Source organism: Oncorhynchus clarkii, chromosome 4 (genome assembly GCF_045791955.1).
Source record: "Oncorhynchus clarkii lewisi isolate Uvic-CL-2024 chromosome 4, UVic_Ocla_1.0, whole genome shotgun sequence".
In the NCBI taxonomy this organism is placed as follows: Eukaryota; Metazoa; Chordata; class Actinopteri; order Salmoniformes; family Salmonidae; genus Oncorhynchus; species Oncorhynchus clarkii.
In genome coordinates this window covers 68,674,623-68,688,126 of record NC_092150.1, presented here as the reverse complement: position 1 = coordinate 68,688,126, position 13,504 = coordinate 68,674,623, and the positions used below count along the sequence as shown (strand labels likewise).

General features: G+C 43.4%; 1 protein-coding gene across 6 annotated transcripts in view; it reads left to right on the top strand.

The window, feature by feature from the left end:
* LOC139407172 (CD2-associated protein-like) overlaps positions 1-13,504 on the top strand; it is a 97,218-nt gene that overhangs the window by 52,759 nt on the left and 30,955 nt on the right. For all 6 annotated transcript variants that reach the window (XM_071150701.1, XM_071150697.1, XM_071150698.1 and 3 more), the window contains 4 exons: positions 91-189; positions 380-436; positions 7,199-7,235; positions 8,445-8,507. In XM_071150701.1, the coding sequence (XP_071006802.1) occupies positions 91-189; positions 380-436; positions 7,199-7,235; positions 8,445-8,507 (256 nt within the window). The remainder of the gene's footprint in view (positions 1-90; positions 190-379; positions 437-7,198; positions 7,236-8,444; positions 8,508-13,504) is intronic.

Below are 13,504 nucleotides of genomic sequence, written 5' to 3'. Positions count from 1 at the left end.
ATCCAAATGTCTGTATTATGATGTTTTGTGCTTTGTCTTAGCCTTTTCATCGTAAAGTGCTTCACCAATAAAGTTCTTGTTATGTTTCAGGACACTGGGGAGCCGGGGTGGTGGAGAGGGGAGATCGGAGGTAAAGAGGGCGTCTTTCCTGACAACTTTGTGGCTGTTATGTCAGATGAAGACAAAGAGGTAAGATAAAAGTGGTAGTGAACGCCAGAACCCATATGTGTTCCCTAGTTGCCTTTTTGTCCCCTAGTAGCCTGTGTGTGAAGTCAGTCATTTGTCTTATGATCATACATGTTTAGTTATAAAAACTGTCTTCATCATGATCATACATGTTTAGTTATTTTTTTTATTAAAAACTGTCTTCATGTTGCAGCCAGCTCCCACATCAAGAGGATCAGTCAAACTGTCTCCCAAGCAGGAAGCAGAAGAGGTACGCTGGGCTGTCCACATGCTTGTGTTAGAGTACATGGTGTATGTTCACAGATTTCATATGGGCCTCATCCATTGATATAAAACACAGTTATGATGAGAGTGGTATCCTGGGAATAATCTGCTGATATTGGATCCACCATAATATGTGGTCTTTGTCAGGGGGCTCTAAGTCATCACTCACTTTATACTGAAACTTATGCTTTCTCTAAATATTCATACATAATACAGTTGAAGTCTGAAGTTTTTCACAATTCCTGACATTTAATCCTAGTAAAAATTATGTCGTAGGTCGGTTGAGATCACCACTTTATTTTAATAATGTGAAATGTCAGAATAATAGTAGAGAACTTTTATTTCTTTCATCACATTCCCAGTGGGTCAGACGTTTACATACACTCAATTAGCATTTGGTAGCATTGCCTTAAATTTTTTTAACTTGGGTCAAACGTTTTAGGTAGCCTTCCACAATCTTCCCACACGAAGTTGGGTGAATTTTGGCCCATTCCTCCCGATAGAGCTAGTGTAACTGAGTCAGGTTTGTAGGCCTCTTTGCTCACACACACTTTTTCAGTTCTGCCCACAAATTTTCTATAGGATTGAGGTTAGCGCTTTGTGATGGCCACTCCAAAACCTTGACTTTGTTGTCCTTAAACCATTATTTGGAAGTATGCTTGGGGTCATTGTCCATTTGGAAGACCCATTTGCGACCAAGCTTCTTCCTGACTGATGTCTTGAGATATTGCTTCAACATATCCACATAATTTTACTCCCTCATGATGCCATATATTTTGTGAAGTGCACCAGTCCCTCCTGCAGCAAAGCACCCCCACAACATGTTGCTGCCACCCCCGTGCTTCATGGTTGGGAGGATGTTCTTCGGCTTGCAAGCCCCCCTCCCCTATTTCCTCCAAACATAAAGATGGTCATTATGGCCAAACAGTTCTATTTTTGTTTCATCAGACCATTCTTTGTCCCCTTGTGCAGTTGCAAACCGTAGTCTGGCTTTTTATGGCGGTTTTGGAGCAGTGGCTTCTTCCTTGCTGAGCGGCCTTTCAGGTTATGTCGAAATAGGACTCGTTTTACTGTGGATATCGATACTTTTGTACCTGTTTCCTCCAGCATCTTCACAAGGTCCTTTGCTGCTGTTCTGGGATTGATTTGCACTTTTCGCACCAAAGTACGTTCATCTCTAGGAGACAGATCGCGTCTCCTTCCTGAGCGGTATGACGGCTGTAAGGTCCCATGGTGTTTATACTTGCGTACTATTGTCTGTACAGATGAACATGGTACCTTCAGGCGTTTGAAAATTTCTCCCAGGGATGAACCAGACTTTGGGGGTCTACCATTTTTTTCTGAGGTCTTGGTGGATTTCTTTTGATTTCCCCATGATGTCAAGCAAAGAGGCACTGCTTTTGAAGGTAGGCCTTGAAATACATCCACAGGTACACCTCCAATTGACTCAAATGATGTCAAGTAGCCTATCAGAAGCTTCTAAAGCCATGACATAATTTTCTGGAATTTTCCAAGCTGTTTAAAGGCACTGTCAACTTAATGTAAACTTCTGACCCACTGGAATTGTGATACAGTGAATTATAAATGAAATAATCTGTCTGTAAACAATTGTTGGAAAAATTACTTGTCATGCACAAAGTAGATGTCCTAACCGACTTGCCAAAACTATAGTTTGTCAACAAGAAATTTGTTGAGTGGTTGAAAAACTAGTTTTAATGACTCCAACTTAAGTGTATTATAAACTTCTGACTTCAACTGTAGTTACTGAGCTCTCACAGTTTTAATATTGACCCCTCACAGCAAATGTTCCTTCAAATTTTTTGGGGCATTGAGCAAATTTTGTCTAACTTTTTATTTGATTTAACCAAGTAAGTTGACTGAGAACACATTCTCATTTACAGCAACGACCTGGGGAATACTTACAGGGGAGAGGAGGGGGATGAATGAGCCAATTGTAAGCTGGGGATGATTAGGTGACTGTGGTGGTATGAAGGCCAGATTAGGAATTTAGCCAGGACACCGGGGTTAACACCCCTACTCTTAGGATAAATGCCATGGGATCTTTAGTGACCACAGAGAGTCGGGACACCCATATAACGTCCCACCCGAAAGACGGCACCCTACACAGGGCAATGTCCACAATCACTGCCCTGGGACATTTGTATATTGTTTTTAGACCAGAGGAAATGGTGCCTCCTACTGGCCCTCCAACACCACTTCCAGCAGCATCTGGTCTCCTATCCAGGGACCAACCAAGACCAACCCTGCTTAGCTTCAGAAGCAAGCCAGCAGTGGGATGCAGGGTGGTATGCTGCTTGTTGATAGGGGTGTGGGCCACAGAAAAACTGAACTTAACACGAGGGGCCGCAGTGGCTTGCGGGTCTGCGTACCCATAGCCATACCCACACATGCAGTCAGAGACCTAGCCTTTTGGGGGTCCTAAGTTACATTTTGTTGAGGGGCCCCCCGCACCTTGCAAGCAAAATATTTTAGCGGCCGTCCTCTACACATTTTGCCATGGGCATAGAGAAAACAAGTTTAATGTAAAAGATTTTGTAATTTTATAACTACTTTCATGCATTTCTAATAATTTTACCATGGGGTGGAGCATTTTTTTCTTCCGTTTTACAGGTAATTTCCTGCAACAAATTTTGTCATACGGTGGGGAGAAATGTTTGCAGTTTTTAATATGATTTCGGAGTGAGACGGCCTAACAAAATCATTGGGGGCCCCTGGTCTGTAGTTCAACCATTATTACTACAAGTTTAGATAGCTAGACTAATTGACAAAAAAAAAAACGTTTAGTTGACATGGCTAATTGAGAGAGATTATTATGCACAACCAAATGTCGAAATTGCACGTTGTATATTTTACTATTCTAACTCTCAACAGGAAGTTGAGACAACTGAGTTCCCAGAAAAATATATATGTATTTTTTTGCCTGCATCCCTGATATAGGTCTACCAGAATGACATATCATCAAAAACAATGGAGAAAATGCATATTATAACGTTTCTATGATACAGCCTACAGTAGTAACCTATGTGTGTTGTTCAATGTAGCCTACGTTCAATGAGATTTGACAAAAAAACACTTTATAAAATAAAATGTATTATTAACCCATACCATTATTATAGCGAATCAGACCCTCTGCCTATTGGCGTCTTAGCTTATTCAAGCATGTCTCAAAATTCAACACTGCCCCTTTAAGACATAAAAAAGCTCTATCAGACTCAATTTTCAAGGATGGCTAGAAATGTACACGTTTTTGTGCTGTTGTAGGAAGCAATCACACCCCATTGCAGACCAGAAATGATCTGTAACTGGGCTATTAACCAGCAAAGAATATGAATAAATGTGCACACGTGGTTACACGCGTTGTGCTGTCAATAGAATCATCTGACGATGCGCTCTGCCTACATCAAAATCAGACAGTCTTGTTAGATTTGTTTCGGTATGTTGCATTGAAAGGTGGAAAATATGTTGATTTGATCACAATTCCCACAATAGAGGGACACGTTGATTATGTAGGGCAGGGCAAACTACTAAAGTTGAGGGAAGTTCAATCTCGTGCATCTCTTTGCGGGCTGGTATTTCATCTGCGCGGCAGTCCTGGGGAAGCTGCGCCCCAGCACGCACACAGTTTAGAGGGAACATTGCTCACAGCTGTTCTGTTCAAAGAGAAGTGTACACTATCAATTCCTTCTGGTCAAAAAGTATCCTCCAGCTAAATAGTCATTTGTTAAAGTTGAATTAATCGTAAGTAAAGTTCCTGGTACTTGAAATAAGAGTCCTGCCCGTTGTTGCCTCACCGGCCCACACAGTGGCTGTCGTTGTGTCGTGTCACGGCCCTGTGGAGAGAACACACTGCTCTGCCCCCCCCCCCCCCCCCACATTGGGGCGGCAGGGTAGCCTAGTGGTTAGAGCGTTGGACTAGAAAGGTTGCAATTTCAAATCCCAGAGCTGACATGGTTACTAATCTGTCGTTCTGCCCCTGAACAATGCAGTTAACCCACTGTTCCTAGGCCATCATTGAAAATAAGAATTTGTTCTTAACTGACTTGCCTAGTTAAATAAAGGTTAAAAAAAAATGTAGGTCAATGGGTGAAGCAGTGGTGGAGCACAGTCTTCTGGCCCAGAGCGCTGGGAGAGTTTTTACCCCATAAATTAGCTCAATGTTGCCCTTTGTTTAAGGCCCTGGCCTAGGCAAAGGGAATGTGATGAGCACTGGCTCATGTGACAGTTGAGAAACACACGCTGGTCAAATGTTCATGAGAGGGAGGGATGGGAAGGGAATGTTCTCAGCTCTGCTAGATGCTCAGTAGAGGGCAGCCATAAACAGATCTCCATTAAGAGGTTACCAGGCCAGTCTCTTTCGCTCTCTCTCTCACTCTCTCTCTTCCTCTGTTTTCATTCTTGTTTTCTTTCTCTCCATCTCTCTCTCTTTCTAAATAGTTTTTGCCAGCATGGTATAAACTCCCAGTGTGGACTGTTACAGCATACATATCCCGGTATGCATCTTTTGTGGTGCTGGCAAGGAGCATTATCAATCTGAAATGTTGCAGTATCCATCCTATTATCACTGCATGACGTTTACTTACAGGAGAAAGACTGAGTTTTAAACCTCCTAATCCACCACTCATAGGTGACCCACTGATGCTGTTGATAAAGATTGTTTGTCTGCAAATCATTCTCAGGTATAGCCTTAACATGGAAAGTTGCCATGGAAGTCGTCATCACACTATAATAGAATGATCTCATTGGGCTTGTGGAAAGGCTATGAATATAAAGCACACACTTATTGTCTAGAAGCTGTCAGTGTTACTGCAGTGTCTTACTGCTTGGCATCATGCATTAAGGACTTTATGTAATTCCATAGGACAAACATTAAAGCACATTTTAAGATGAGCAAGATTAAGATCAGTGTAATAATTGCTTGTTGTGTTCATTTGGAGCATGTGCTTCTCTTCTGACTCATGCTCTGGCCTCCGCATTAGATGCCTGGCATCACTCTTCCTCAGCCCTCTAGTCTCTGACACACTGATGGGCCTGAGCAAGACGCTGTGCAGATTCCTTAATCTTTCTATCTAAGGAGCAAGGTGATTTGTAGATCAGTGATTCGGCCCGGTGCATTGCTCAGGCTGGATCCCTGGAACAGCTGCCGTGACATCGGAATCTCTGGCACATGACTTTTTACAGTAAGGAAGCCCTGTGTTGCTATTGATATACCGTTTAAATTGGAATGATATCAGGTCGACTAAAGTCTAAGCATGTTCAAATGTATTACAAATATTCTGTCAGAAATAGTACCATGAATTGGGAACAATTTAAAGAAACTGATGAAGACCAAAATCATCCAAACATTGTTGTAATGGTTACAGCAAAGGGCAGTCATTCTCTGGAGCAACAAACAATTGTTGAACAGACCCTGCCTTTCTTCTTTGTTAAATGTGAAATTCATCTGAGCAATTAACCCAAAATAATTGAATTTAGTTGCGCGCTTAAAAAAACATGAAAACATTGTGTCCCCTTGAACAAACAATTAACCCTAGGCATACTGTTTTTCGGTGTTCACAAACCACACCCTCGCCCCTACCAACTCGCTTGGAGGGCGCTCCGTTGTCACATGTTGCTGATGGAACTCAGACGGTGACTTCAAGGGTGGCAAGGGATCAAATAAACCAATCAATTTCAGGACACACTCATGACTTGAATAATGCAATTCATGTTCCACTTTTAAATAATAAAACAAGCATGACCTTCAAAATGAGAAAATTCCCCCTGTAGATATAACCCCCCCCCCCCCCCCCCCCAGTAACAGCTAAAATAGTAGCAGTGTGTTATGGGATACCACTTCGCTCTGAAGCCGGCAGTGTAGCCGACTCGGTCAAAGTTGTTATCGAAGGGATTAATTAGGCCCTTCACCCTTTCACTCCCTCAGCTTTGGGACACCTGTGCACATGGCGGACGCGCGTGTGAACGTCCAAATGGAGGGACAAAGGGAAGGGGGTGATTTGACACAAGGAGTAAATACACAGTAAATAACGAATAACGAGTAACAAATAACATGGCTATATACAGGGTGTACCAGTACCAAGTCGATGTGCAGGGGTACAAGGTAACTTAAGTAGCGATGTGCATATAGTAGGGGTAAAGCGACTAGGCAACTGGATAGATAATAGAGCCTTCCGGTTGAGGGTGGAGCTGTTGCCATACCAGGCCGTGATACAGAATACATAGATCAAACGCTAGTATGGAATGGAACAATCTAATATCTCATGACAAAGAAAAAATACTGTTGGTTTGACATCTGAGTTCTAATCAAATGGTATGTGTATTCTTTACATTAATAAGTGGTATATCCTTTTGATAAATGATTAGTCAAAAGAATGAGACTCATGTTTCATGTCTTAGTTGAATTGGTTTGAATTAATGTCTTCTTCCTTCAATTCAAATGTAATTCAAATTCTGCGTCCCTTGAGGTGTGGCCAATTCAAATTAGGTCTGGGTTGTTTTTCATCAGCCTTGTTGGCCCGTCACAAGGTATTCGGGGTTGCTTTTCTTTCGGAAAAATGCTTGACTTGTTACCTTACTACGTACTGTACTTATTAACATATTCCCTAAATGTTGAACCTAATTCAGTGGGGCAAGAAAGTGCTCTTTCTTTCTGTACTTGTTGGCCATCATGGTGTGTCTGCTGGGAGTCTGATGTTTAAACTACTGTATTGACCCACTTTGTGTTTTTCAGAGACTCAAGAAGCCGCCACCACCATCAAAAAGCATAGGTAAGGCCTGTTTCATAAGGAACATGTGACCATCATCAATCTCCTGTAGATGAACATGTGTAGATGTGATCTACATGTGTAGATCACTATCAGTTAACGGAGAGGCAGGCAGCGGGCGACTTATCTTCAAAACATCCCCACGCGAGTCTTCTCTAGTACAGTAGCAAACAATATGGGCAGACAAACATAAAGGTGTACCTCTGCCTGTGCCCATTAGCATGTCCTGTCACCTAATATCATGGGTGGCAGGTAGCCTAGCGAAGGTCACTTGCTCGAATCCCTCAGCCGACAAGGTGACACCTCCACCAGATAATTGTCATCCTCTCCAGTTCTGAATGCTTGGTTAGGGGATGCTTTATAGATTTAAACGCCACTCAAAGATTTTCATAAGTGGCAATTGCTGTAAATCTCCCGAGAGGATGCCTAAATTGGTGCGTTATTAAGAATGCCTTGAGTTGAGAGTGTTGCGCTACGACCCCAAGTTCAAGATTCAGGGCAAAGAAACCAACATCTAAGCCTTTCCCAACTTTGTTTACTACCAAGTAGTACACTCAGTCCAGATCTAAGCCGAACTGCCAAGGCCGACAGAGACGTGATGCATGTAGGGAGTTAGGATCCTTTGATTCCTGTCTGATAGCACAATGTACTCTCACATAGCACACTCCTAGGGCTTTTATCCCTGCGGCTGTTAGAGGAGATACAAGACCTCTGGTATAATGGGTTTTAACTATGCCATAGATCTAGATCTCTGGAGGCAGGGAGACGTCCCTAATGCCCTCAAGGTGTAGGATTAATGACTTGTCCCATTCATTCTAACTGCTCACATATTTGTATTTAGATTTGAATTAGTTTTCTGAATTGAAGAAGGTACTTGGCTGTTCTATATTGCACCGGCATTCACCTAGATATCTGTCTTGATTGGAAAAAACGTTTTCTCTTCTGAGGTTGTTGTTTCCGAGAGGGGTGCTAAGACTGACATATCTAGCACACCCACATCTGAAGTTACAGGAGCTTGCAAAAAGCACTGCAAAGATTTCTGTACTCTCCCTTTAGTCTGCACAGGAAACACTTGTCTCCACATCCTCCTGCCTGTCTGCAGAATATCTGTTTAGTTTGCTCTGTGCTCGAGTGGCTGTCCTCATAGACTCATGATCCACGGTAAAGAGAGAAGGACGTTACTAAACAACGGAAACATGCTTCGCTTTTCAGCTCGAAAACCCGAGGTCCCGAGCGCCGACAAGAAGCCCCAGCATCCCCATCCTGAGGATAGAGGTAAGGGTCGCACTCTTCCCTCCCTTCCACCTATCTGCCCTTTCCCATTAAGGGGTGAGAAACCTCTCCCCTCCCCCCTGGGAGCAGCACTTGTGCCCCAGCAGATGAGTTGGTGTGAAGAAGGTTGCAGACAACACCTCCCACCTCCCAATCAGCCCCGACAGCTCCAAGGGACATGTGGCTCTCCGGATGAGAGCCCACCTCACCAATCACATCCTCTCCGATATCACATATATTTTTTTAGCGGCGTTGCAGTTCACCCTGGCCCTATGTGTGTGGGGAGTCAGTCTCATCCGTAACACCAAAGGAGAGATTGCTCTGTTTGCCGATAGACATGCAGGTCTTGATTTACTAAGTGTTCGTACCAAGTGTCAAGGAGAAAGCCAACATTTTGCCTGTGCATTTGGACCCCACATGAATAACTTAATGAATAAATAACTGTGAAAGCTGTCCTCAAGGGTCTAGACACTAGACAGACACTTGTCGTACAGATAACGGTAGGGATCCACTTTTTGACAGTAGAACAGCATGAAGGGCGATGGTGATAATGCTAATGTGCATTTTGACCTGGTCCTGGTTCCCTCGCTACAGCAGTGACTTTTCCCCCCTCTTTATTAACAACAGGTTTATACAATTGTAAGTTTAATACAATTGATGGACAATTTATCAGATTGGCCACCAGTTCACACATACTATGGATAGTTTTATTTATTTATCCTATATAGGATTTCTAATGCCTTCCAAAGAACAGCACCTATTGGTAGATGAGTAAAAAACAGACATTGAATTAGGGCTGACCCCGTTTAGTCGACTGGTCGATTGTTTGGTCGATAGGGTGTTGGCCGACTGAGATTTATTTAGTCGAGCAGTAGCAAAAAATTATAATTCATGGTGTACCATACACCGGTCTGAATCACGCCTGTCTGAGTGGACTAATCCATTGTGGAGGCTGTGGGGATGGCATAGTCAATCGCTCTAAGACATGTGCTACTGAAATTGTATATGGTTATATTACGAAAGAACAATGGTGCAAAGCTAATAAAAATAATATTATTTTTTATAACAAATGCAGATAGCGGCCACTGTCCGCGGTTCTGAAACATCAGTGTGCTGTTGAGTTGGTACCTTTTCCTAGACAATGTTGCTCAATGTCGCCACCCTTTGTGTTGATGACAACTTTGCACATTCTTGGCATTCTCTCAACCAGCTACACCTGGAATGCCTTCCCACATATGCTGAGCACTTGTTGGCTGCTTTTCCTTCATTCTGCAGTCCAAGTCATCCCAAACCATCTCAATTGGGTTGGGGGCAGGTGATTGTAGAGGCCAGGTCATCTGATGCAGCACTCCATCACTCTCCTTTTTGGTCAAATAGACTTGTTGAAAACAAATTATAGTCCCACTAAGCGCAAACCAGATGGGATGGTATATCACTGCAGAATGCTGTGGTAGCCATGCTGGTTAAGTGAGTCTTGGATTCTAAATAAATCACTGATAGTGTCACCAGCAAAGCACCATCACACCACCTCCTCTATGCTTCACAATGGGAACCACTCATGCGGAGATCATCTGTTCACCTACTCTGCATCTCAAAAAGGCATGGCATGACTCATCAGACCAAAGGACAGATTTACACCGGTCTAATGTCCATTGCTCGTGTTTCTTTGCCCAAGCAAGTCTCTTCTTATTATTGGTGTCCTTTTAGTAGTGGTTTCTTTGCAGCATTTCGACCATGATGCCTGATTCAGTCTCCTCTGAACAGTTGATGTTGATGTCTGTTACTTGGGCTACATTCTGAGGTGCAGTTAACTCTAATGAACTTATCCTCTGCAGCAAAGGTAACTCTGGGTCTTCCTTTCTTGTGGCGGTCCTCATGAGAGTCAGTTTCATCATAGCACTTGATGGTTTTTGCGACTACACTTGAAGAAACTTCCAAAGTTCTTGAAATTTTCCTCACTGACTGACCTTCATGTCTTAAAGCAATGATGGACTGTCATTTCTCTTTGCATATTTGTATATGGAAAATGGCGCCGACAGACAGGGCTCCCTCGCTTCTAGTCCTTAGGAAACTTTGCAGTATTTCGTTTTTTTATGTTTTATTTCTTACATTGTTAGCCCAGAAAATCTTAAGTGTTTTTACATACAGCTGGGAAGAACTATTAGATATCAGAGCAGCGTCAACTTACCAGCACAATGACCATGAATACGACTTTCCCAAAGCGTATCCTTTGTCCAAACCACCCAGGGCATTTGAACTGATTCTAGAGGCTGACCCAAAACAATGCAGACGCAGGAGAAGCAGATGGAGCGGCCTTCTGGTCAGACTTTGGAGGCGAGCACACCACCCACCACTTCTGAGTATATTACTCGCTAATGTCCAGTCTCTAGATAATAAGGTAGACAAAATTAGGGGAAGAGTTGCTTTCCAGAAAGACATCAGGGAATGTAAGATACTCTGTTTCACGGAAACATGGCTCTCTCGGGATATGCTGTCGGAGTCAGTACAGCCACCTGGATTCTCTGTACTTCGCGCCGACAGGAATAAACATCGGGAAGAACGGCGGGGGTATATGTTTCATGATTAACAACTTATGATGTAATTGCAACAACATACAGGAACTCCAGTCCTTTTGTTCACCTGACCTTAGAATTCCTCACAATCAAATGCCGACTGTTTTATCTCACGAGAATTCTCCTCGGCTATTGTCACAGCAGTTTATATCCCCCCTCAAGCCGATACTACGTCTGCCCTCAAGGAACTTCACTGGACTTTATGCAAACTGGAAACCATATATCCTGAGGCTGCATTCATTATAGCTGGGGATTTTGTTAAGGCAAATTTGAGAGCAAGGCTACCTAAATTCTATCAGTATATTGACTGTAATACTCGCGCTGGAAAAACACTGGATCACTGCTACTCTAACTTCCGCGATGCATACAAGGCCCTCCTTTCGGCAAAAAAAAATGTTCCTCCCTTCCTATAGGCAGACACTCAAACAGGATGTACCCGTGCTAAGATATATTCAACGCTGGTATGACCAATTAGAATCCATGCTTCAAGAATATTTTGATCACGCGGACTGACACATATTCCGGTTAGCCTCAGAAAATAATATTGACGTATACGCTGATTCGGTGAGTGAGTTTATCAGGAAGTGCATAGGAGATGTCGTACCCACTGTGAGTATTAAAACCTACCCTAACCAGAAACCGTGGCTGGATGGCGGCATTTGATCGCAAACCATCACAATTAAACATGGGAAGGTGACAAACAAGCAAAATGTCAGTATAGAGACAAAGTGGAGTCGCAATTCAACGGCTCAGACACCAGACGTATGTGGCAGAGTCTACAGACAATCACGGACTACAAAAGGAAAACCAGCCATGTCACGGACACTGACATGTTGCTTCCAGACAAACTAAACAACACTTTTGCCCGCTTTGAGGATAATACAGTACCACCGATGCGGCCCGCTATCAAGGACTGTGGGCTCTCCTTCTCCATGGCCGACGTGAGTAAGACATTTAAACGTCTTAACCCTTGCAAGGCTGCCAGCCCAGACGGCATCATCAGAGCATGCGCAGACCACCTGGCTGGTGTGTTTACGGACATATTCAATCTCTCCCTATCCCAGTCTGCTGTCCCACTATGCTTCAAAATGTCCACCATTGTTCCTGTACCCGAGAGGTTAAAGATAACTGAACTAAATGACTATTGCCACGTAGCACTCACTTCTGTCTTCATGAAGTGCTTTGAGAGTCTAGGATCATATCACCTCCACCTTACCTGTCACGCTAGACCAGGCCTGAGCAACTCCAGTCCACGGGGACCTGATTGTTGTCACACTTTTTCCCCAGCTAACACACCTGACTCCAATAATCAACTAACTAAAATGCAATTCGTTTAAATCAGGTGTGTTTGCTAGGGATGGAGGAAAAGTAACACGAATCAGGCCCCCAAGGACTGCAGTTGCCTAGGCCTGCCCTAGACCCACTTCAATTTGCTTACCGCCCGACTAGGTCCACAGACGATGCAATCCCCATAACACTGCACACTGCCCTATCCCATCTGGACAAGAGAAATACCTATGTAAGAATGCTGTTCATTGACTACAGTGCTTCTTCAACCTCCGGAGGCTGAAGAAATTTGTCTTGTCACCTAAAACCCTTACAAACTTTTACAGATGCACAATTGAGAGCATCCTGTCAGGTTGTATCACAGCCTGGTACGGCAACTGCACCGCCCACAACCGCAAGGCTCTCCAGAGGGTGTTGTGGTCTGCACAACGCATCACTGGGGGCAAACTACCTGCCCTCCAGGACAACTACAGTACCCGATGTCACAGGAAGGCCAAAAAGATAATCAAGGACAATCACCCGAGCCACTGCCTGTTCACCCTGCTACCATCCAGAAGGCGAGGTCAGTACAGGTGCATCAAAGCTGGGATCGAAAGACTGAAAAACATCTATCTCAAGGCCATCAGACTGTTAAACAGCCATCAGTAACTCAGAGCGACTGCTGCCTACATAGACTTGAAATCATTGGCCATTTTAATAAATGTAATGTAGGCTTAGTATAGCAGCCTTGTAACCACCATCGAGCTGTAGGCCTAGGAGTGCATCCTGTTTAGTCTTAATACCGTAACTTACTTATGCCTGTATTTCAATACACACTGTATGTAGGCTACTGTATCAATCAATAATGAATTTGTTCCTGTCATCACACAGCATATGAGTCAATCATTATTTGATATGCAGTCAAGCATTTTAGTTATAACATAACAAAGCGCCCCTTGAATAATTAGTGTAAACAATTAATAAACCGTTCCATGTCTACAATTGCATTCACGAGTGCATGTGTCTGGTTTTAGTCTTTGCTGTAATAAAGGCTTTCTTTTAAAAAAAGTTACAACCGACTCTATGATGGCAGACCTTGTGGATCTGCTGCCATATGTTTGGGTTTTCTGTTTATCAAAAATAATGAGTGGAGGGGGAGCC